We start from the raw sequence: 26,036 nt of genomic DNA, 5'->3' as shown, positions 1-26,036 counted from the left end.
TGTCATGTTCACACTGGAGCAATTCACCACATGCAGAAATTAATCTTATCCATGTCTTGCATGCGCTCCTTATTTGCTTGGCACCACCAGCCTGGCAAGTGGTTCTTTTCTTGATACACCCTTAGCATAGTAACAATTCTTATTTCTCTGCGTACTTCAGGTTAACAAAATAACCATTGTTTTATTGAAGATGCATTTGTAGACACATTTATAGTGAGTCATAAACTTGGCCAGGTTTAGATGGCAGCCAAGTGATTTATTTTCCACCACACCTTCAGGAGATGTAGACATTCTTCAGGGCACAAAAAAGTAGACAAATGGATTTGCCCAGTCCCTCATAGTGGAAGAGCTGGACCAGGACTGAAGTCTGTCTGTGCGTCAGGGGGGGATCCGCTTCAGGTTTTCCTTTGTATTTTTTCAGGAAGCAAGATTAACGAAGACTTTGTCTTCAAGGCACTGGTGTGACAAGTAGGAAACACTGATTTATTTCTTCCCTCTGCCACTGATTTACTATCTGACCATGTTCAATCCCTGTGAAACTCTCCATCAGGCCTGGGATGCACTCCTGCCCTGGGATGCAAACAGCTGCAAGCTGTCCCACCGGTCCAGGGAGCCACAGCACTCCCAGCTCCCAGGGAACCCCCTACCCCTGACACACTCTTCTTCATTTAGGGCAGGTACTCAATACTTCTTTTGTCATTTAGATTGCAATTTCTCTGGGGTAGGGATTAAGCCTTGCTTTATTATTTTCATCCTGGTGTCCTAGGACCTGGGTTAGGGCTGATGCAAAAAATGGACAAATTCACATGAAAAATTGATTTAGTTGTTGGTGAGTACAAACTAACCAGTATTGGTGCAATGTCCTTTTAAATACATCATGCGATAAGCAACCACCCAACTCAACAACTGTGGTCTGGATTGACTGGGCAGGAGTTTGGTGCAGCTACATTTAAAGGCTGTGAATGTAACTGCTTGCATTTTATTACATTTGACAATTGCCTGTAGGTTACCTCTCTGCATTATATGATAAGATAACCTTTGCTATCCACTGTCTTTCTCTGGCTCTAGTGTAGTTGAATGAGACAGCACATCAAACTCCTTAAACTTGCTCTTGTTCAGTTTCATATGACTGGTGATTGTTCAGCTCCCTAATTTTTTTCAGATCTCTCTGTAAGGCCTCTCTGCCCTCAAAGGAGTCCACATCTCCTCCTAGTTTAGTATCATTGACAAACTTAATTAATGTACATTCAATTCCTTCATCCAGATAATTTATAAAAACACTAAAGAGCACTGGCCCTGAAATTGAGCCCTGGGGAACCCTCCTGGTAGTTGATCATCAGCCTGAGGTAACGTCATTTACTATAACTCCTTGAGCCCAATCCATCAGCCAGTTGTTCACCCAACATATTATGGACTTGTCTATCTGCATGCTGGACACTTTATCCAGAAGGATACTGAGAGAGGCAGTATCAAAAGTTTTGCTGAAGTCCCAAACCAACACACCTACTGGCTTCACTTGGTCAACCAGATGGATGACTTTTTCATAAAAGGAAATTAAGTTGGTTAAGCAGGAGTTTATATTTATGTTCTTAATTGCAAGATAGCTCAAAGCAGCTTCTGAGTTTATCCTCTTCAAAGGCTTTTGACAAAGCTAAATTAATCCTATAAACAGAGGGTAGGAAGTGACTGGACAGTATCTCATACATCTCCTGCAATGCATCATCATAAGTACTCCTACTTTGACTTCTTCAGTGAACAGTCCAAAGATGAGGAGACCACAGAGTGCCTCCATTACCTGTTTAGGCCCTAAACAAGCATAATCATTGCAAAATTATTTCTAATTTTCATCAATCTAATACTACTTAATATTACTTAATTTACTTTTATACTCTATTTCCAACCCCAGAGAAACTGGAAACTTTTCACTATCACCTTTCATTAAGGTAAATTTTTATATATAGGAAGATTCCTATCTCATCTCCTGTTGTCCTAAACTTTTATTACATTGTTATATTTTCCAGACTTCATGTTTTACTGTTCTTTTCCAGACTTATCTCAGGTTTGCCTCTCATGCTAGTACTTTGGTTACAGGTCAGCTGAGGTGAGTAAAGGTAAATAACTACTGGTGTCCTGTAGAAAGCACTCTGATAATACAGCTCACAGACACTGCTTCCTCAATGCTCTCACCTTACTGTATCATTCCATTTGTAGTCCATCACTGACTCTCAAACCCTTTTGTGCCCAATCAGTATTTTCTCTGTTAACTAACCATGAATATTTAACAAAACAAGGGGTGAGAAAATCCCAGTAGAGCCAAACGTGTCAGCCATGACCGAACCAGTAATGGCAGGTGTGCCTGGTGCCTCTAAGGGCTCTTTGGCTTCTAACATGGAATCTACACTTGATATGCCTCTTTTTTGAAGTAAACACCCAAATGATCATGAATTACTTTTAAATGAATCATATAAAATGTTCTGTGAAAGCAGGTGAATGTACAGGTACCTGTGCATACATTTCAGCAGAGAATAATAACAAGATGTTGTAAAAAGGAAAGGCATTCATTGGCAGCTATGACATACACAAATTGTCATTTTCCCCAGACTTGCAAAGCTCTTTTATTCAACAGAACTGAAGGCTTTATCAGAGTGAAAATGAATTTATATTGCAATAGCTAGCTAAAGTGGCTTACATGTAAATAAGAACCTGAGAAATTGAAAGATTTCCTACTGTTTCTCCCTAGGTCAGAGCTTATTCCTCCTCCTTTTTTAATCTCAGTTTTCAAATGAATATTGCCGTGCATTTGGAAGCAGGAGTTCAGCCCTGGCAAGAAAATCACATGTCTGTGGTCACACCATGGCAGTGACCTTGTGCTTGTTCACTCTTTTTTTCATCTTGATTTATTTGTTCCTATCTGAATGTATGGAATTCAGTTCCTCTGTTGACATGATATAAAACCAGAAGAGCTGAAATTACGGCTTTGTGGAAGGGAGCACAGGACTACCTGTGGGAAAGAACAAGGAAGGTGTAGGGATGGCTTGTAGCTGGAACTTAATGAAGAAAACCATATTAATCTAAAAAGGTAAAAAAAAAGTCTTGAGCTCCTTCTTTGCCCATTTGGATCATCAGCTGCATGTCTTGTGAAATATGTGAGAGTATACATCTTTTAAAGTACACATGAGAGTGGTTCTACTGGGCCACACCAAAGGTTCCTCTGGTCCCAAATCCTTCTTGTGACAGTGAACAGCAGCAGGTCCCTAACAAGGTGTTTGATACGCAGCAGGTTGGTAAGGTTAAAATAGAAAACATATTAATTTGCCTCAGAAAAGCAAGTATTTCTTCTTATGTATATTGATATCTTAACTTCAAAAACATGGTAGTCATTTCACTTGTCACCACTGATAGACATCAAGGAGTTATTTTTCACCACCTCTTGTATTTCTATTTTATAAAATCTAATTCATGTTAAATTCAAAGAAGAATATCTAAAATAAATAGAATGTTTTCGGATTATTTTTTTCTATCTAAAGCAATAACTTGGAATCTTATGGTTTCAATCAAATCCTGAATTTCAATCCTCTAAAGGTTTATTATGGAATATTATATAAATAATCCATGTGCATTTTTGAAATAAATTGTACTGATCATACAGCATCATAATGTTACTTGGTGCTGTGATTTATACTGCCTATATGAAACATAACTGGCACCACATGTGTTAATGCATGCACAGACATGCACCATCCACTGTGTCTGCAATGTAAAAGTGATACCATGTTTCTGTAACAAAAAAAGCACCAGAGAAGATATTTGCATATTACCTTTCCCTTTACCTTTCCCTTAAAAATTAATCTTTACTGATGCAAGTTTGCTCAGCGTGAGCAGAAAATAGGCATTTACATAGGAAATAGTCCCAGCAGGAGGCTAACTGGCTGGCTTTGCCCTCTGTCCCCTGCTACAAATGGACCCTCCAGGAAGTTTCCAGGGCTGAGATTATCACGGGCTGGGAGCAAGGGATAGTTGTTTTTTATTGCTCCTTTGGTTGCTGTGCTTATTAAAATTAAAAACTGTGAGAGTACAATCAGAATTTAAGACAAAAATTTCTTCTTCCTCAAGGAGTGATTCCTTCTTCTTTTCAGAAATCAGTTCTCCAGTCATGGCACATTAATTATGATGCTCCACCTGTTTTATTGGCTAACCCATGACAAAAGAGGCAAAACGTCTTGTATGAGAAAGCTTTAACAACTCAATTTTTAGGCTTGTTTATTGAAATGTCTCTACTCCTCCATCATTACTCTTGTCCTCCACCACTGCCTGGTCTGTTAAGTTTTTAGGCGCATGTGACAGACGGGTGCTTCTGCTGTTTCCTTCCTTGTATTATCAAGACTATCCCAGAGATACACGGTTGAGGCACTTTCATCAGTGCAAACATGAAAGCTGATGTCTCCCTCATCCTTCAACCTCACTAGGGTAGACAAGCACCCTGAAGCAGGATGACCATGGTGGCAGGGCAGTATTTACTCCAAGATGCTGTTCAGCTGTTTCAATGGAGCTCAGCACCTCCCACACTATGCACATCTTGACCAAATTCATGCTATCTGCTGCAACACCTCTGGGATCACTCAGCCTGTTAATGGCAGCTGTTCCCAAGCATCCATCATGCTGCTCAGAGTGTGCTTGTAGTGAAAGATGCTCATCAGCTATCAGGGTGTGGTGAAAAAGCAATTATTTTTATGTAAAATGCAGTTGATACAGAGGCTCGGAGTCCATAGGAAAGAGTCTAAAATAGATCATGGCCTGGAGAAATAATATATCAAGAAATTGTTAAAATTAAAAAATTTCAAATGTATTTAAGAATTCCAGCTCAGAAACTCCACTCTTTTCTGGCGCTTCTACTGCATGTAGCCTATTAAATAACTAGTCAGAGAATTATGGGATTTTCCTCTCCTGACTCTTTGTAGTGTGTTCCTGCTGCAATGCATGAATTTGCCTTAGCTCCTTTTAATTACATTGGCAAGTTAGAAACTGACCAAAATATCAGATATTTAGAAAACCTGATTTAGGAAAAGCTCTGACAAAAAACAAAACAAAACAAAACAAAAAGCATTCTGATGTCCTCCTGCTGAGTCTCTCATTAAAAACCTCCTGTTCCTAAGAGCATGCATTCATGGTTACCAGCTGTTCCCAAGGGTCAAAGGAACAAAGAACCAAGTGGGATGGTTCGTACTATTCTGCTGCTATAGCTCTGTCATATTGTTCTTTAGCAAAACCCAGCTGAGAGAATGACATGCACAGCCCACCTAGGAGTATGGGTCACTTTCTGGGGACAAGTGCTATCGCAGCTATATGCAGTTTCTCTTTTCTGATACTCAGACATAAACCCTCACACAAAATTAGGGTCTTTTGAGACAGTCTGGGAAGAAAACAGACGCGCATACGTGTGTGCTTGTTGTGTGTGTGTGATTGTGTGTATTTTTCTTAATCAACTGTCCTTCTCTCCAGTTTATAAAGCTTGGGGGTTGGATTTGGTTTCTTGTCTCCATAGGAGGGAGGTGGCACGGAGCCAGTTTCCCATCTGCCCTTCATTTTCCTTTGTTATCCCACAGTCCAGCTCCAGCAATCGCCTGTCTAACCCACAGGCACTGTCCTTCACAGCTCTTCAGTCAGCCCTCAGCCCCACACCATCCATTTACTTTCTCTTCCCTCTCACTATGTGTTTGATTGCCCTCCTCCCTCCCCCTCCTTGATGGTTTTTTTTTCCTTTCAGTCAGGCTTGTCTTGCTCTTCAACATATGCTTCATAACTTGCCCAGCTGTTGTTTTTCTTTCTCTTTTTCAGATTTTTTCTCTCTCTTCTTTGATTTCCTTCTCATCCCTATCCAGGAATGTCATTTGTGTATGTCATCCTTCTGTCATTCACATGGACTACAACAGCCTTTCCAAACTCAGCTTCCATTCTAAATGGTACTAACTAAATTAAGTTGCCTCCTCCAAGCAAATGAAAACGTTTCAAGACAGACCTCCTTTTCATCTTCTTTGTCCAACATTTAATTTGCACATCTGTTACTCCCCAAAATGAGTATTCTGCTTTCTTCTTTTGCTACCTGAATTAAGCTACCATTTCAGACTACCTCAACAATATAACAATGTAATATGAATTATTTTTAATAAAATATTATTCTAGGCTATTTAGTGGTCAATGCAATGCTTGAACCACAACCTCAATCCGCATTACTATAAGCATCCCCCAACACAGATGCACTATTTTTTAACCAAACCCAAAGCCTTGCTATGTAAAAATCATTCTGGTATTCGGGCTGGCCATGTTTCAGATGCAGTCTCTCATAATAAATAGCTATAAGGCTGAGTTATTGCCACAGTTTGCCTGTGACTATAAATTAGTCTCAACAGATGTTTATTTCTTCATATTCTATTAAGCATCTGACATCATCCTTGAAATATATTGGAATAATCAGCATTTGGGACATATTAATTTATACCAACAGGATCTGCTGATGATAATATCCTTGTAATTACACCACTACGAGCATTCCCAGCAAGGACATCATTTTTTTTGTCGTGATCCTTTAAAATATTTATAGCTGTCAATTCGACATTATGTCAGAGCATTTCCTTGTCCTTTAGTCTATCTCAATAGGCTTTCCTACCGAATGGTAAGTATCTGACATTTGAGGCTCCTGGGTTAATAAAAGAGAATTTATGGCTAGCAGTTGACTTGGGAACATATGTTGTAAACAAAGTTGTAGTTTTTTCCTTCTGATTTACTTACAGAACTTTTGAAGCTATATGACAGTTTCTAAGACACAATAGTCCAGACATGAAGACAGAAATTAATTATTATACTGCTGCAAGAAACAACCTTCTGCCCCCCTACCCTAAGACACTGTTTGCAGAGGATCATGATTAGAAATAGCCCTTGTGCTGACTGTCTACACAGAAATAAATTTTACTCTGTCTGAACAACCTTGAAGGAAATATCTTTACTTGGGAGATTAATGAACACCTTCTGCTGAATTACTTGTTCACCCAAACCCCATCTCCCAGGTGTACAAGCAGGATATATTAGAAGGCAGTAGCAGACCTAGGAACAGCTGTTGGTAGCTAGTGAAGGCTTTCCTCAATCCAACAACTGAAATGGCACTATTATCTGACTTCTTTAAAAGCTTCACATTCACTAGAGGTACATCAGAGGACTGAGGACTTAGGTTTGGTGAGAATTATGAAATAACAAAGTGTGTGAAGGAGTATTCATAACCCAGCACATGGCACATACGTTTTTATGTGAAATCCTGATTCAAGTCTCATCAAAACTGTACATTTGTGTGTATGCGTGTATTTGTTTTACAAATTGGGATTTTTTATGATGCAAAGATCAGTTTGACATCCTTCTGACACTCCACAATTTCAATTTAAAATAAGTTGCTCTGTAAGCAGTGGTATATGAGAGGCCTTTGTAGGTTTTGGTGTTAACACCTTGTGGCTGGATTATTCTGCACCTCTGAGGACTGAGTTCTGATCAGAGTGAACGATGGCCCTTCCACTGCATGGACTCTCTAGTATATGGTAATATAGCTCAACATTTTTCCTCTCCCTCAGCATGGAACTAACCTGGTCTCTTACTTTTCTATCTGTCTGTTCAATTTCCCATATTCAATACCTCTGAAGTTTTCTGTCCTATATAATATGTGATTAGTACTAACTAACAGATCCAAAATATACTACGCAGGACCTAGAGAAAAAGTGGTGACATTATCGCTAAGAAACCTGCCTAAAAAATGAATATAAACTGGGCATTATGATCCATCTTAGCCAGTGACTTGGAGATAAGAGATATGATTCCTTGTGTTTTTTCCCTAGTCATCAAGGAGGTTTTGGTCAAAACAATAATTACCGTCTTTTTCAGTGATGTGGGAGCAAAAATAAAATTGTTTCCAGTGAACTTTTCAGATGTCACAAAACCCATGCAATGATAATTGATGAGGAGGACAGGTTTAGCTCTGCAGAAGAGCATGAATCACATGCTAGACTTTGACTACATTATGGATGAGAATGTATGACGCATCTACCAGTGGTGTTTGTATTTTAGGAAACAGTGATTAGAAAGTAGATTTGAGCTGAACATGAGCTCAAAATGTGACTGAGTAGCTAAGAAAACAGTGATAATCTTACATCTAAAAGAAGGGAACTATTGAGCAGAAGATATGGTGTTATCACGTGATGGTTTATAACTGAAAGTTTGTGTTCAGTTCATCCATCTGCACATTAGCAAGAATGTTAAAATGATAGGAATGGTCCAGAAAAGAATGGTGAAGAGTATTAGCAACTGGGAAAACCTCCTTAATTCTGAGAGAAAAGTTCAATCTATTTAAACTTTGGCAGCATAAATATATTGCAAGACATAAAGCTAGTGCAATACTTTGCATAACATTATGTTTGCTGTGCTGGTTGCCCACAAGTATGTTCTTCCTTGTGGACAACACAAGGTTGTTTTGCCCTAAGAATTAGAGGGCTAGCTGTTTTACACTCACTGTGGTTAAAAGTGAACACAAGAAGCTCTGCTGTAGATTAGCTAATGTACTGTCTTCTTGTTGCCTGACAGTGACTTACCCTAGAGTGCCATATCCTCAGTGAATTCAAAAGTACATGAAAAGATGACAAGGTCAGGACACGAAAGTACAAACATGGGAAGCTGTCATGTTTTGTTGTCCCTTTAAACTAACACAACCCAGTAGCTGAAGCTAGAAACTTTGAGACTGGAAATAGAAACCTAGCGTTTTAGAGATGTTAGACCTACCAATTGCATTCCTGAAGCCAAAATTGCAAATATTTCTAAAAGATCACATTGAAGTTTTATCTTTGATACAAGGAATCCCTTAGATTGGATCTGATTTGTCCAAACAGTCACATTACACAAATAATGAAATTTCCTTTTAAAAATCAATATCTTTGTAAGATTGTAAAGCTATGAAGATGCTTGTCCCTCCTTGACATGTAAGCCATAGACTCACCATACTGCCAGGAGTGTAAATGGTAAGAATGTCTGGACTGAAAATCAGTTTATGGATTATAGCCATCCTGACTTTAAATAACCCATTATAAATTATGACTTCTTTATAAATAACCCCTTATCATTCTACTTTAATGATAAAGAAAGAGAAGACACAGCCAGCTGCCAATGAGATTAAAGTTAGGAAAGGCATGCTAAAGGCTGAGCTCTTGCATATCAGTGTCACAGTGTCATATGAATAGATTGCACTAACATTCAGCTAAAATGTAAGCTTGTAAAAATCTTGCCATCACTGAAGACATGTCTATAGAAAGGTTGCCCGAGGTATATGTTTGTAAGATATACACAATGCTTGTTTGTTTGGAGGTTTTTTGTGAAATATATATTTCTTCTCATCAATAGGCTGCTTCCACTCTGCTTAAAAGGACATTGCACTCTTTGTTTCCTGTTCCTTAACAACTTTTGATTTTGTCGATACCTTTAGACAGTAAAAAATGAGATTATTCCTCTATTTACTTACAGCACAAATCCTGATCCAAATCCTTGAAGCACTTGCCATGCTACAAAACTTCACAGAAATGACACATCTTGTCATTTGCATCCACAGAAGAGCTGAGCTTCAGTGGCTGAAGAGAGGCAGAATTTCTGTGTGATTTTTAATTTCACTAAAGAGCCTTAAGAAAGTATATTCTATCCTATTTGCCTCAGCCTTTCTTCTTTGAAGGTTAAAATTACACTTTCAGAAACAAGGTTTCTTGCATCCAGGATCATTTCAGGTTTTGCACATGCACATATACACATATGTGGATGCATATTAAAACACTTGTAAAAAAAAGAGTGAAAATCTAACAAGAATCAATGATCTGTCAAAGTCTCGGTGCAAGAGCCTTAGACAACAGCACTCTCAGCTTTCCCAGAGCAGGACCTGATCTATGAGGTTAAGCACAAGGATTCATTTTGTTGAGGGATCACAAAGCCAAAGCTGGCTCTATGTAATACCTAAATCCTTTAATGCAACCAACGAGCCACAGTCCTTCTGCCCTCTAAAGCTCATACTTTTTATTAATTCAACGTACCTGTTCATTCGTCTTTCTTTCAAGGCCAATTGCTAAAGGAAGAGTTTTGTGTTTGGAGGAAAGGCAAGCTCACAGTTCAGAAAGAGGGAGAAAAGCTGCTGACTCCTTTGCAGTCAATAGGAGTTTTATCGCTGGATTCAGTTCTGGTTTTCACCAAATACTTTTGTATGTAGAATCATAGAATCACAGAATAGTTTGGGTCAGAAGGAACCTTCCAAGGTCATCTAGTCCAACCCCCCACAATGAGCAGGGACATCTTCAACTAGATCAGGTTGCTCAGAGCCCCGTCCAACCTGAACTTGAAGGTCTCCAGGGATGGGGTATCTACCACCTCTCTGGGCAACCTGGGCCGGTGTTTCACCACCCTCATTTTGAAAAATTTCTTCCTCATGTGTAGCCTGAATCTTCCCTCTTCTAGTTTAAAACCATTACCCCTTGTCCTGTTGCAACAGGCCCTGCTAAAAAGTTTGTCCCCACCTTTCTTATTAGGCCCTTTTAATTACTGAAAGGCCACAATAAGGTCTCCCCAGAGCCCTCTCTTCTCCAGGCTGAACAAACCCAACTCTCTCAGCCCGTCTTCACAGCAGAGGTGTTCCAGCCCTCTCATCATCTTGGTGGCCTCCTCTGGACCCTCTCAAACAGGTCTATGTCTTTCCTATACTGAGGGCTCCAGAGCTAGATGCAACTATGTTTCTATAACACATATTCAAAGTTCCAAACTATTGACTCCTAAGGATGAGACATTTTCATTGACAACTTTACACCACTCCAAGACAAAATCCTACCTGGAACTCATCAGAATTTATCATACTCAAAACCTGAATCTGAATTTTGTTCTTTGGTCTGATTTTTATCAAAAATCAGCAGAACACACAGCAATCCTACAGCTGATTACATTTCTCCATCTCACTGTGAAGGCAGGGAAAATGAAATGGAAGGACTTCTGACGAACAGGACAATGTGAACACGATATTCCTGGACTAGCCCCTTTTCTCTGTATCACTTCAAATAGGTAGTGAAAGCTGACTAATCACATTAACATTTAAGGACATCACTTTATAATGATGGCTGGGAGATAACTTTGTTCATACCATCCCATAAAAAAATGACCTGAACAGAAAATACGGTTTGGTTGAATCTCCTGTCTATCAGACTAACAAGCATACAGTAACCAGGGAGTGTAGAAATTGCAATGTAGTTTGTAGAACTCCCATAACACAGGCTGTAATTCCCCAAACGGTTAAAAAATAAATCTGTTAAGAAGTCTGGAGACAGAATGAGTATGGTCAGTTCCTTCTGCACTAGAAGAGCTATGAGAACTCCCTTATGTTTTGAGACATTTGCTTTCTGTCAACCTGTTTGGCTAGTCTTTGATACTACTGAAGCAATTGTGTAATAGTTGTTAACATATTTATAGCAAACAGACACTATCTGGCTGAAAACTGGAAATATTTATGGAGAAAAGCATGAGCTACTTATTTGACACACTGATATAGCTTTATCTTGTAATGGTGTTATGTCTGAAGAATGAGAGGTGACCAGGTCAGATGAAAGTTTTAGTGAACTCCTAGTTACAAAATATACCAAAAATGGCTTTGCTGCTTCAAGTATGGTCACAAACATTCTATTGCAAGTTGAGTGTATATAAAAAGATAAGGACACTATCTACATTTACCTACTCTGATCCCAGTTGGCTGCAAAAAGCAGAAGAATCTTCCTGCCACAGTGGTCGCGATTTTCCAGTACTCCCGGGAATCCATCTGTGAGAGCCCGTTTGATTCCTGGATCATCAGCCTTGAAGTTTTTGAACATATCCAGGTTTAGCTGGCGGTACTGGAAGTACTGAGCCAGCAGTCTGAAGGCCTCAGTTTGGTGAAACTTTCTGGCTCGGAGAAACCTCAAGATGAAGGCATCATCTGTACGTAAAAACCCAATGTCAGGCCTCGTGATGATCATGTCCCTGACTTGCTGGATATCCTGGTGCAAAATGTCTGGGTTTTCATTCAGTTCCAGGCGGGCTTTCTCTATAGTCTCTGGACTAAGTCCAGCTTGTAAATGGGTCATCTCTGCAAAAACTTCTTTTCCAAATCCTTAACTTCAAATATTTTAGTAGGAGAAGTGCTAATCCCATTCAACTGATGGTCTGCTGTGAGCATGAGCCATTCAGAAGCTTTTTGCTATCAAGCTGATATTGAACAAATGAAAGCAAACAGCTTTTCTTATTCTCGCAGAAGGAGTAGCAGGCAGTTCACATGTGGTATAATCCATCCAAAGGAAAGCGTTGTTTATTCCATTATGTACTAAAGAAAAAGCAAATATAAAAGAAAGATTAAATACCTATATAAATCTTACAGGAATGCATTTCTGAACTTCATATAGCAATAAAATTGCTTTGTGTGCTTCATACTTAAGAGGATACTGGTCATATAATTTCAAAATTATAATTTCACCCATTTTCAGAATGTGTGCATATAAGATAAAGCAGCCATTGGCATCTGAATGTATGTGTTCAAGCTTTCAGAAAGGCAATGTGATTGACGATTAATACTAAACTGTATCAATTTACTATTGAAATACACTTGGCAAAGTTGTCTTACAGAAATGTGGGAGTTCCAGCATTCCATAACCTCAAGCTCAGGACAACAAAAGCAAAAACAATTGTCATTTTTCCCACCCATAAGAGGAGCTACATTTCAGCTTCCTAATTATGAAGATTTACACTTATCAGATTAAGTAAAACAACTGTTTGATTTTGTTTTATCACCTGTAATATCAGCTTGTCACTTTCCTTGGATTAGCCCCCGAGCTGGTTGTAAAATTGATTTAAAAAAACCCCAAACCCCACCGACATCAGGGGTATTTTCTACTTGATAAAACCTCACTGAAAATATTTTCCATTGAGACTTAATACATCTTCATGGGAAACTTCCCATGAATAAATTGTTTGATTAATCTAATCTGACAAAGTTAGTGTTTTAGTTGGAGAGATGCATTTTATTTCAAAATATTTTTTTCAGTATCTTGTAGCTTTCCTGACTACCCAGTTCTGAATTTCGTTTTCATTCCTGTACTTTACCTAAAATTTATTTTTACAAGTGTTAGAAGAAAAGCTGCTTAAGCTGTTATGTATGAACAAAATGGTAGAGTGAATCTCTTACATCTCAGTGACATAATTAGCAAAAGACTGTCATTGAAGCCTGTGTAGCTACACTTGTGTGAAATAAGATCAAGGCCTGTTCCAATGTGAAATGTGTGTGAAGAAAGATCAAGATCCATCCAATTTTTCAGCCATCACAAAAACAGACAAGCAAACAAAAATCTCCACCGCTTAACTGATCTCTTTCTCTCTCTAATTTCTGAAAAAAAAAAAAAAAAAGAAAACGTTTTAAAAATTAAAAGGGAATCCCTCAGTGCAAGACATACTTTATTGTATTTGAAGAAAGCTGTTTGGAAAGTTATGAATTATTCATAGCAAAACAACCATTTCACTCAGCTACTCCCCTGCATTCAGCATTCTCATATCAAACAAAGGGGATAGCAGCAGCCAGAGCACTTCTTCATTCAGGAGACTGCTCAAAGTAACGTTGCAGGACCTGGAAGTCAGTCAGTACAAGGGGTGCCCAAGTTCCCTGTTCTGTCAGTTTGCATGTCACTGATAAAAACTACATTTTAGATGCCATGGCTGTAGCCCCGGGATGAGATCCCAAAACTTGAATACAGAGAGTTTCTGCATATTTGCTTAGAGGACAATTGTGGTGGGAGATAAGCTTTTCATTCACCAGCAATGTGCATCAGACTTCTCTGGGGGTGTTACAAAGGAGAGTTTTTTAAGTAGCCTCTCTCTGTATTCAGTGTGGAGCTGGAGTTAAGGAGAGATACCTGCAGGGCAGTGTATCCTGTGATTCATCAGCCTGGGAAAACGGAGGAAAGAAGGCTGGTTGCCTTTGTCAAGTCACTATGGAGTGCAAATGATTCCAGAAAAGCAGGCTCTGAAGTTTAAGGGGTTAATCTATGGTCGTAGGTTATTAAATTCTTAAAGAAATATAAGTTGTATTAAAGGCGGATAGCACACATTAAGATAAAGTAACAGTTATTTGCTTTCCTCTTTCCTTTATTAGTCCAAATTAGGATAACCCTGATGGTATCAACTGAATTCCATTGATGTAAAGCTGATGTAGGCTGTGGGAAAATCAGGCCACTATTTTGTGTTTAAGATTTCAAATTAGTGGTGGCATTAGCATTTTCTTGCATAAATCATGCTTTTAGATACAAATGCCTTCATGAGCTAGTTAGGGGATCTCAGTGTGTTTAAGCATGACACAGTCACTGGAGGAATGTGGAGTAAGGATCCGTTTTCCCTAGTTTAAACAGCAAGTCATACCCTAAGGAGGCTGCTTGTGCTCGCAGATGCTCAGTGCTGGGGTGGAAGCAAGGAGCTTAGCTGGGGTATGTGCCAGCTTTGGCTCAGGGCTCAACATAAATTAGAACACCTTTGGAGTCCTTGTGACTCAGAATTACAGAATCATAGAGTGACAGAATGGCTTGGGTTGGAGGAGGCTTTTAAAGATCATGTAGTCCAACCCCTTGGCTGTGGGCAGGAACATCTTCCACTAGACCAGGTTGCTCAAAGCCCCATACAGCCTGGCCTTGAACATTGCGAGGGATGGGGTATCTACTACTTCTCTGGGCAACTTATTCCAGTGTCTCATGACCATCATAATAAAGAATTTCTTCTCTATATCCAAACTAAACCTACCCTCTTTCACTTTAAAATGGTTAGCCACTGACCTCTTACTTCAGGCCCTAGTAAAAGTCTCTCCCCATCTTTCTTATAAACCTCTTTTGAGTACTGAAAGGTGTTATAAAGTCTCCCTGGAGCCTTCTCCAGGCTGAACAACCCCAGCTCGCTCAGTCTTTCTTCATAAGAGAGGTATTCTAGCCCTCTGATCATTTTTGTGGCCTCATCTGGACCTGTTCTAACAAGTCCAAGGACTCGTGGAAGTTAAGTGTGACTCCAGTTTTCTGATAGTTTATGGGAGTAGAACTGGCCTGTCCTCTGCTCCTTTTCTGACTCCCATCTCCCCCAAGATGCATTTTTGGAAATAAGGCAAATTCTTTAAAGGTCAACTATAGTCTCCTCCAGGAGAATATGGGGTTAGACCAAGCAGAGAAAGTCTGACTCTTCAGATTTCCTTGTAGAATTCACAAATATTTAGTGTTGAAAATTAATGTTTCCTATTGCTTTTACTCCATTTAAATGGATTAGCACTGTTGATGCCCTGGGTGATCCCAAGGTGAGGGAACACTGTCCTCCACTGTCAGACATTGTTGTCAAAAAGCAGCTTACAAGTACCCAGTCTAACAAAAGATATATTTTTTGATGTATTTCATAGTTTTCTCATAGTGAGCAGTGCTATAGCCATGGGTTACAGCTTACAGGAGAGCCACTATAGATTATCCTGATTATCAGCCAGAACAGACTTTGCACTGAGATACTTTATTGATATGATATTATGTATTGCAAAATAATCCAAAATATGTATGAACTATGCTGTCACTATCATCTGAATCATAACACAAATCTTGGGGTTAGTAATCCACTCTAGAACCGTTGACTGCAAGGAGTCTGATTTATATGAGTGGATGATTTGGTTCTCCCACTGCTCACCTTGATAATAAATTTGATGTTCCATAGCTACCCAGTTTGTCATTGCACTTTCTCAAATGGTACTGATTTATTCTGATTCCCAAAGGTATAACAGAAGCACCTTCTCCATTTTCTCCCCCTCCGACACATGGCAACTTCTCCTTCTCTTCTGGTGTTATGAACAGTTCTGATCCATTTGCCAGTTTCTTCAGATGTTTACATCTTTGTTCTGCCTTTTTTCTTTTTCTTTTCTTTTTTCTATTTTTGTCCAAAATTAAGATGCTGGGCTTTTTTTCCCTATCTTGAATATTGATGCTGCAAGTTGGCACGCTAGACTCTTTGTTAAAGTCTCAACAGCTGTTTTTCTGAGTTGTGACCTTTTGTTCCCAGAGGACTATTTGCTCTCCTAATGTCTTTTCACAGCCACTTACAATAAATCATTCTTCCAAAGGAACAAAAACCAGCTTTAAACAAGGAAAAATAATTAAAAGAGGTTTGAAACACATCATATTAATACAGAAAAAATAAAGGGAAATTTCCACCAAAATTGTGGTGTCCCATACCATTTTGGTTTATTAATTTTCCTTCCAAAGAAGAGAATTACAGGGGAAAGAGAGTAGCTTTAGGATGGGTAAAATACTGAAAGTGGGTACAGTCTTCAGACAAAGAGCTTATGTTTTTGCCTGATTCTCAAAAATAAAATTTAATTAATAATGAAATCTATAGTAATAATTAATAATGAACTAAAATGAAAATAATATCTTAATGAAGTAAATATAGCACTTTCCATACAAAGATCTTAATATGCTTTACTGCTCTCTATTCAGTCACAGATTCTGGATCAACACTCAACCCCTATTTTCTCTACATCCCCTGGAAAACAGGCCAAAACCTGCTCTCAGTGATGCTGATGCTCATCTGGATCATTTTGTTCCTTCTTACTAAGCTGTCCTTGCAACATCATTTCCCTCTTGAAACGTTGTCCTCATGTCCATTTGACCACTTCCTATCCACTTCAGATACAGAAAGATTTTAGTTGCCTCTGTCTACTGAGTGATAGTCCAAAGCTATATGTCACATGAAATTTTATTACCACAGCCTTCAAATAGGAAGGCACTAGGGTTTTATCCTCACTTGGTGTTAATAACATCACTGTTACAATTTGTCTCATTATAACATTCCTAATTCTGAGCATTCATACAGATATTAGCTGCTAAATATCATGCCAGAAAATAAGGCAGTGGGCAGGAAGGGAGGAAAAATGGTAATCTAGAATGATTTAATCTCGAAGTGTGGGTGTCATCTCATTAAATTGCTTTTTAAAAAATATTTTGATTTTAACTGTGGAAAACATCTTGGGCCTGTGTTCTGCTTAAAAGGGATTGCTCCATAAAGGCAGGGGAAGATGAACCCATAGCTGTACTTATAGCAATGGCTGCTATGGCACTTTGAGACCTTGTGGTGCCTTAGTAGCAACCTCCACTGAAAGTGGAGCACTCAGACATAGGAAGGGATGTACTCTGGCTCCGTGAGCTAATTTCAAAAGAGTGATGAGAGAAACTGACTCTCTCTTGTCCTTGACTGCTGGATCCTGGCATCCTCCACAGACAGTGGGGAGAAGTACTGCCCTGGGGGGTTTGCCTGAGGTCACAGAGGACACATTTCACAGAGCAGAGAACAGACCATATGTCTCCTGAGCCGCAAGTTTGCACATTAACATCTGGGCAATCTTTCCCCTCTATACATAATCCTCTGCATCACAAGAAAAATATAAAGCCATGTTGCACACAAGGAAATGGAGAGGTAGACTACAATGCTCCCAATGTCCTAAATGTAATCCCTCTAGGCTTCAATGACACGACAGGATTTCAAAAATGTACCATTTCTTTACATTTTTGCCAAGAGCAAACCCAGCCACGGGAGATCCCAACTGGTCTATCTCACATCCCAAGCCCATACCCTGGCTGCTGCTCAGAATATCACAGAACCACAGAATGGCTGAGATTAGAGGGCATCTGGTCCAACCCCCTTGCTCAAACAGGGCCACTCAGAGCAGGTTGCTCAAGACTGTGTTCAGATGGCTTTTGGACATCCTCAAGAAAGGAGACTCCACCCCCTCTCTGGGCAACCTGTGCCAGTGCTTGGTCACTCTTAGAGTAAAAAAGTATTTCCTGATATTCAGAGGGAACCTCCTATGTTCCATTTTGTGCCCACTGCCTCTGGTCCTGTCACTGCGCACCACCAAAAGGAGCCTGGCTCCATCCTCTTTGCACCCTTACTTCAGGTATTTGTATCCATTGATGAGATCCCCCTGAGCCTTCTTTTCTCCAGGCTGAACAGTGCCAGCTCTCTCACCTTTTCCTCATGTGAAAGGTGCTCCAGTCCCTTCATCATTCTTGTGGCCCTTCACTGGACTTTCTCCAGTGTGTCCATATCTTTCTCGTACTGGGGAGCCCAGAACTAGACTCAGTACTCCAGGTGTGGCCTCACCAGTGCCGACTATTATGAACATGTCCTGCTTCCCTGTAGCTCTTCCCTAAGGGAAAAGATTCTCCTAGTCAACATGAGCAAGTTAAATATTGCAGGTCTTTCTCCTGCAGGTCGTGGTGGTCCTGTAAACCTTCACTAGGGAATTGTTTTTCTTCAATATGAAAATAGGGAATGGTTGTGACTGTAACAGCTGCATGGGTAATTTGATAGTTTCTCACACTTTCCTGGGATGCAATCTCCTGGCTCAGGTACAAAACCTAACATTTCTTCCAGTTCAGTAAAAAAAATGCATCACAGATTCCTATTTCCCTCATATTACAGCTTCCTAGTCAGTTTAAGCCAGTTACAGGTTACCCTCAGGCCACAACTAGCTGTCCTGCAGTGGTAATTTAGCCATGGCAAAGCACAAAACACAGCAGCATCTCGACTGATCTTTGTAGCTTTCTGCACAGTATGTAGGGCAGGCACACCTGCAACACTGACCTGCAGTTGTCCTGCTGTTGCTACAAGCTGATGGGTGTGAGGAGAGGTTGACAAGGTTGCCTAAGAGACAAGAAATGAAAGAATTGCCTCATTATCTTCTAACCTGAAATGTGTAAAACTTATTGCCCATCTCAATATTAAGGAACATGACCCCATGGCAAGGAGGGGAACTCAAACATCTTGTAAATAAAAACAAAACATCTGTGAACTTAATGAAAATGCCTCAATATTTCTCCAAATCATAGTTTTAAAGTTTTAAGCCTTCACCAACCACAGATAAACTGCAAATCCCTATGGGAACATGAGCTTTGACCTGTAGCACGTCAACGGAGCAGCAGGCTATGAGGGACTTCCATGTCAGTCATTAACTACTCCAGGTGTCACCATGTAAAAAGCATCCTGGCCACTATTGATCAAAGAGGTCACTTTCTCCAACAACAAGCTCCTTGCAGCAGAAATTTTTAGTGGTATGCAAAACATGAATTCTGACCCCCAAGCCTGATAATTAAGCTATATGTAGAATTCTGATAGCATAATGTTGGTGCCTAAAAATCCCTAAATGCACTGTAGAAGTTGTGTTACAACATCTGCATGAAGATATACAGAAGAAGGAACAAAACAAATTATTGAGATCTTTAGTTCCACGTCCTTATTAATATGAAGTTTATCTAATTTTACAGTTCTTTTGCTCCACATTTTAAAAATTAAGTTTCTTAAAAAAAATGAAATGTATGGTGATGTATTAGTGCCCTATTAGTGGCTGACTTAGTTCTGCTTTATACATTGTGCCACAGAAAGGCATCCATCACCCTGTGGAGTGGCAGTGGGGGCAGGAAGGGAAGGAGGGAAAGGCAAGGGCAGAGAGGAAGGAATGAGAGAAGGAAGGCAGGAAGGCAGGAGGGTGGCAAGCAGGGAAGAAAGGAAAGGAGAGAAGAAAGAAGGAAGAAAATAAAGGAAAGAGAGAGGGATTTCTGCACTCAGGAATTCATACAATTCTCCTAGTTTGTTTGTTTGGTTGTTGTTTTGTTTTTTTCTCTCGCTCCTGTTGAAGTCTGAGCATAAAGATCTGCACACAAATACTTCTCCCAAAATTGTAGAAATAAAGTTTAATATAATTTGATAATACCTTGTAGGTTTGTTTTCTCAGTGAAGGAACACAGCAGATGTAATGAATTTGTTTCTACAAATTCCAAGAAAGGAAAAAACAAAACAAAGCAACACCAAGAAACCCAACACCAACAACAAAAACACAAACACACACACAAAACAATGTTTTGGTAATTCTCAAACTAAATCCTAAGAGCAGTGACAGTATCAAGATGGAAAGCACCTATAACTCATCTGCTGAAAACTATGTGAACTTCTTCTTACTGAACTTCCCACCCCATAAAAGATTGATGTTGCTTCTTTTTTTTTTTTTTTTTTTTTTTTTTTTTACTAGTAGAACAGACTGTCACATCTTGTTTGTGTATGTGCCAGACACCAAAGCAAAGGGCTGTGAGAGGAAATAATACTCACTTACCAAACAATAGCACAACTGCTTCAGTAACTGAACACTTAAATTAACACTTGCATTAGTTTCAACACTTAGTTTGAAGAAAATATTCTCCATCCTTTTATGAGGGTGACTATTTGTATTTTAACTGACATGGTCATCATGAGGAGGCTGCAGTTACATGTTTCAAAAAAAATTTCTCTGTCTTCAAAGCACATAGAATTTAAGGAATTATGACTCAGTGCTGTGGGCTGGATGCTGCAGTTCCTCCGTTGCCAAACTCAATTACATTGCTTGCACTACTACTCAGCAGCACTCAGTGCTACTCATTGTAAGAGTGTCTGGTCTCTGCACCAGATTTTAAGTTATAAATGATGAAATGATAAGCAAAATGTTGGAAAAGGATATACCTTACCTGGTTTTGCATATGACATACAAGAGTCTAATTTTCAGAAAATATTCAATAGTTTTGAAAGCTGGATGAGTCAACAGAATTCTTAAGATTGGTAACAGACACATATCAGACCTGACTATGCTGACAACACAAGCTGCCTCTGTAAAACTTCAAGCCTGGATACAGATCACAAAGCAGGGAAAGCTCTGTAAGGTTATCTGACTTATCATTGTATGGAAAAGAACACCCTTACCTTTGCTATGCAGTGTATGGCATAATACTGTTACATAATATGTCATTTAGATGTTGGCATTGCATTAACTTTTAGTACTGGAGAAAATCCGTGTTATCATCTGATTACTCAGAAAGCACATAAAAGCAGCCTTCCTGTAATGTAATTTTTCCTTCCAAATATGATCCAGTCACCATTTAGTGATGGACAACAAGTAGCCATCTGCTCCTTAACTTCATTATTTCTGGAGCTTGTTTAGACTGAGGAATCAGCATTTTGAAAAGGGAAAGCCCCCTTTCTTCTGTGACCTTCCTCACCCTCCCAGGATTAAACCATTGCAAATAGAATTAAAGCCAGGCCAGTAGCGCACATGGGGTTTCTCCAGCTGTTCTTTGCTTTGTGCTTATTTTCTGTATGAAGCCCTCTCTGAATACCCCCACTGCTTGCAGAGACCACAACTTAATTCTTGACTTCCTGCAGCAATGGATCCGCAGGGTAGGAGTGAATCACCCCACTTCTTCCCTGCACTCATTATTCATCACTGTTTGCCACTGGGAAAGCAGAACCTTTGATGGGCCAAATAGACTCCCTTCTCCCTTTAATCCCTCAGCCCACTTAGAGTTGAAATATACCTGGTCAAAACAGACATTAATTTGCTGAGGAGCAAGCAGGTATCTGCTGCTGTTTGGCAAGCTCATATCTGTTGCTAGAGTTCTTACTTGGTCCTTTAACTCACAGTTTTAATCCTTGCCCCCCCCCCCTTCTCTCTCATCTCTTCCCTGCTTTCAAACTGGATCTGGACTTTCCCTTCCAACTTGTGCTCTTTCCCCAATTGCCCAGCTCCTGGGCTGCTGAGCTGATTTTTCCAGTCCCCATGCCCTCTTCAGGAAGGACTGAGTCTGGTGATGGACAAAGGAAAATAGGAGGGCAACAAGGGGCAGGGAAGTGAGGAACGGGGGGAAGCAGGGGCAGGAAGGAAGGAGGCAAGGGAGCAGGGCAGGGAGAAGAGTAGACAAAGAAAGAAGAAAACAGGAAGGCAGGAGGTAGAGAAACAGGGTGAGGACAACTGGAGACAGAAGAAGTAGGGTAGACAGGAGGTAGAGAAGCAGCAAGGTGTGTGGGAAGGAGAGGCAGGGGAAGCAGAGGAGGAAGGAGAGGTAAGGAAAGTAGGGCAGGCAGGGGAAGTAGGACAAACAGGGAAGGCAGGGATCAGGGCATGGAAGCGAGGAAGGGTAGACAGGGAGCAGGGGAAGGAGGCAGGGAAGCAGAGAGCAATGAGGCAGGACAGGTGAGAGTCAGCCAGGGGAGGCAGGGAGCAGGATAAGAAGGCAGGAAGGGAACAGGCCAGCTGAGAAGCAGAGGAGGCAGAGAACAGAGCAGGCAGGGGAGTCAAGCAGTAGAGGCAGAGGGCATGGAGACAGGGGAGGCAGCGAGAGGGGAAGGAGGCAGGCAGGGCAAACTGTAGACAGAGAAACAGATGCAGGGAGCAGGAGGCAGGGCTGGCAGGAGGCAGGGCAGGCAGCAGGTAGGGAGCAGGGCAGGCAGGAGTCAGGGCAGGCAGCATGCAGAAGGAAGGCAGCAGGGCAGGAAGCAGGCAACAGGAGGCAGGGCAGGCAGCAGGCAGGGAGCAGGGCAGGCAGGAGGCAGACAGGAGGGCAGACAGGAGGGCAGGCAGGACGCAGGAGGAAGGCAGCAGGGCAGGCAGCAGGCAGGGCAGGCAGGAGGCAGCAGGCAGGGAGTAGGCAGGGAGCAGGCAGCAGGGCAGGCAGGAGGCAGGCAGCAGGGCAGGCAGGGCAGGCAGGGCAGGCAGGGCAGGCAGCAGGTAGGGCAGGCGGGAGGCATCAGGCAGCAGGCAGGACAGACAGGGCAGGCAGCAAGCAGCGGGCGGGCACGGAGCGGTCCCCGTCCGCAGCGCGGCGGGGCAGCGGCCGGAGCTGTCCGCCCGGCGGTGCTGAAACGCCGCAGCCTGGGCCCGGCGGCGCGGAGGGGTGGGGGAGCGCGGAGAGCCGCCCTGCTGCAAACCGAGAAAAGACAAATCCAAATACCTGCACAGCGCCAAGCAGCCTGCCGTGGGGCGGCGGGGGGCTGCGTGGGATGATATTTTTTTTCCCCCCCCTGTAGGTGTCCTTGCTGTTCAGCTGGGTGGGCGAGAAAGATCTCCCGGCTCCCGGGTTCAGTCTCGGATCTCTCTAGAAAACTGTGAATGAGCGAGCGCCAGCTCCACGGGGCTAGGATTTTTTTTCCTTTTTTTTTTCTTTTTTTTTTTTTTTTTTTTGGGTAGGAGGCGTGTGCACCGACGCCTGGGTCCTTCCACTCGGCGGCTGCCGTCCCCCTGGGTCCTAAGCCCTCCTGTCCGGCTGCCTCCCGGCGATGCCGGCGCTCCCCGGCTGTGGGCTCGGCGCACGCCAGCGCCGGGGGAGTGGTGACAAAGGAGCTGCGGGCGGCTGACAGCCGGGAAAGCAGCATCACAGCCGGTCACTGCGAGCTTTGCGGCGCAGGCTTTCACCTGATGACACGGTCTTCACCACCTTTTTTCTCGCATAACCCCTCTCCCAGCAAAACTCGGGGGGAGCACAACCTCCTGTGGCATTTACAGCAGCCACAGAAAGGGTGATCTTCACGGGCCATGTATTATACATGGGCTGCCTAAATGAACACGGCAGCCTGGGCTTATAAGAGAAGTTCGTCTGGATTGGACTACAGGTACAGCTAGCTCAGGGTGCTGTCACCAGCAGCAGCCACAGCAGATGTCTAGTGAAGAGCACAAAACCAGGACAAACTTCACCCCTGCACTCTCCCAACCCCTTTCTCAAGCATTTTAAGTTCAGGGATTTCCCCTGAAATGTGGTGCCTGTGTTTTTAGGATGAATTGGTCCTCCATGAACTTTCACGTTATCTCCTAGAACACCTATACATTTCTGAAACATCCTTCTATAATGTCCTTTGACAAGGAGCTCCACAGGCCATCTGCGTACTTCACAAACTATCACCTCTTTTTCATTACAGGGATCTGTAAGCTTTAGTTGGCATCATAGAAAGGACAGGAAATTCTCTCATTAAATTAGGTCACAAAAACCATTTTCCATATGAGCCTCATAAGACTTGTGTGAAGTTGTAGGTGAAAGGCATTGGGTGACCTAGTGTCTTTGGCAACTAAATTCATACTCAGCTGCTCTTATTGATACGGTAAGCCTGATTAAATGTATCAGCAAAGTTCATTTCTTCTGCTACCCCTGTACATTGTGGAGTATAATCTCTGCGAAGTGGTGGATTAAAGTCTTGGTCCCTTTGGTTTGGACATTTCTTTTGTACCAGTTACTGAATGATCTTGTATAGCAAAAAACTGGATGATAAATGAAAAAGATACGGAACAAATTCTGAATAAAGAATAGCTAAACAGAGTAGGATTCTTCAGCATGAAAAAGACATGAATTAGTGTAGATAAAATAGTGGTGTGTTTTTTTCATCATTTGTAATATTTAATGATAATGAGCAGTATGAGGAAGATAAATTGGAACAATATCTCAACATCATTTCCAGTTCAAGGAATAGAAGAAATGAAATCCACTAGGGGCTAGCTTTGAATCAAACTAAAGGACATACTTCCTCACGAAATATTTAGTGAAGCTGTAGAACCCATTTCCACAGGAATTCAGGCTTCAGAAAATTGTTGGACATATCCATGGAAGAAAAATCCATTAAGGGCTTCTAAACATGAAATCATGACCTCTGGCTGACAAAGTCTATATTTCACAAATTAATATTTGGGAAAGAATGATGATATCCTTGACTATTCTTACTCTTTGCCTTAGCTATTCACTGAAGATCACTGCTAGAGATAGGCACTGGGCTAGATGAACCTGTATTCTGACCCAGTACTGACTGCTCTTATATTCCTATATGCAAAGCAGACTTTCAGAACATGAACACAACAGGAGCACTTCCAGCTTTGTTTTCCCTTGAACATGGAAGAGCCAGTAGTTTTGTTCTGTTTGAAAGAGTGCACATCCAGACAGTTGCCTACTTTTTAGAGGAAACTCCACAATATTCATGAACAAAGGCAAAAGGAATCTGTGGGGAAGACACCTTCTACTTTGAGAATTATTTCCATGCACAACCATTAATTTAATCCACAGCATGTTTAAAAGGAATATGAGGCATTTACACCCTGTGACCCAATCACATTGACTGGAAAAGATGAAGCAATAGCTCAAAAGCAGAGAGCTCAAAACTCTCACACAAATGTTTGCCCCAGCACTTGACAGGAGATCATTTCTAGCTCTGGGGAAGTTATTAATCAGTACATAGTCTTATTACATCATTATTTTCTACATAGAGATCAGTTTGGAAATAAAACAATAAGCACTCTATTTTCATAATCCTGTTGCAAGCTTCCACTCTTGCACATATGATAAAGATTAATGTACTAGCTACTGTAACTATGCAGTACTTCCCTGGGAATTGTTAATAACATTAAGTGAAATGAACATGACTGTATGAGTTAAATGCCTTAGGCAGTCAAATGATATGCTGAATTTGACATATGTTTAATATTTGGAGATTTAATATTTTTATTTGGTTTGTTAATTGAGGTTGTTTAGTGTTGCTGTTATGTGACCAGTGCCTGCTGATCCACTGAATGATTGACATGAAGCAAGTCTTCACAGCAGGGCCTTATATTGATCCCACTGCAAATATTCTCAGGTTCCTTTCTCATCACCACTTCATCACTTCCTCATCACTTTCTTTCTGCAAAGTCTACTCTGTACTCTGACAGCATGTTGCACGTCTTCTAATTCTTTGAATTGTCCTAGTCTGCGAGTACGCGGCTGAAGAAAACATGCAGGCTGACTCAATGTGAGTGATAAAGCATGATTCAACTTTATTGCCCGAAATAGCGTGCATTTATACCAAATACCATAATTATGCATACTTGTCTCTATCTAATAGGCTAAGCACTAAAAGGTTGCATTTACTTACTCCACCTACTTGGGTTTAGCTAGCTATGCGCATCCCGCATTCTTCTGACTCTTATCTCTTCAAGGATATCCTGACCCTGCCTTAGTTAGTACTTTTCCATTCCCCCCTTTCCCATGGCCTAATAGACAAGCTAACTAAGGCCTACTTATGTCAACTAAAATGGGCTCTGCTCGTACAGTTGCTTGGTGGACTCATGCTCATGCTCCTTGAGCCAA

General features: G+C 41.1%; 1 protein-coding gene across 3 annotated transcripts in view; it reads right to left on the bottom strand.

Moving 5' to 3' along the window:
* Positions 1–23,325, bottom strand: part of CLVS1 (clavesin 1) — a 105,240-nt gene extending 81,915 nt beyond the window's left edge. Inside the window, exons 1-3 of one of the 3 annotated variants that reach the window (XM_065053647.1) lie at positions 22,887–23,297; positions 18,721–18,780; positions 11,776–12,400 (exon numbers count right to left, since the gene is read on the bottom strand). In XM_065053647.1, coding sequence (XP_064909719.1) covers positions 11,776–12,164 — 389 coding nt within the window. In that variant the 5' untranslated portion in view covers positions 12,165–12,400; positions 18,721–18,780; positions 22,887–23,297. Of the gene's footprint in view, positions 1–11,775; positions 12,401–18,720; positions 18,781–22,886 lie in introns of all 3 variants that reach the window. The other 2 variants (XM_065053648.1, XM_065053646.1) reach the window with 2 other exon arrangements.
* Positions 23,326–26,036: the final 2,711 nt, after the last annotated feature.

Source organism: Columba livia, chromosome 2 (assembly GCF_036013475.1).
Source record: "Columba livia isolate bColLiv1 breed racing homer chromosome 2, bColLiv1.pat.W.v2, whole genome shotgun sequence".
Classification (NCBI taxonomy): Eukaryota; Metazoa; Chordata; class Aves; order Columbiformes; family Columbidae; genus Columba; species Columba livia.
This window is presented reverse-complemented; position numbering and strand designations above follow the sequence as displayed.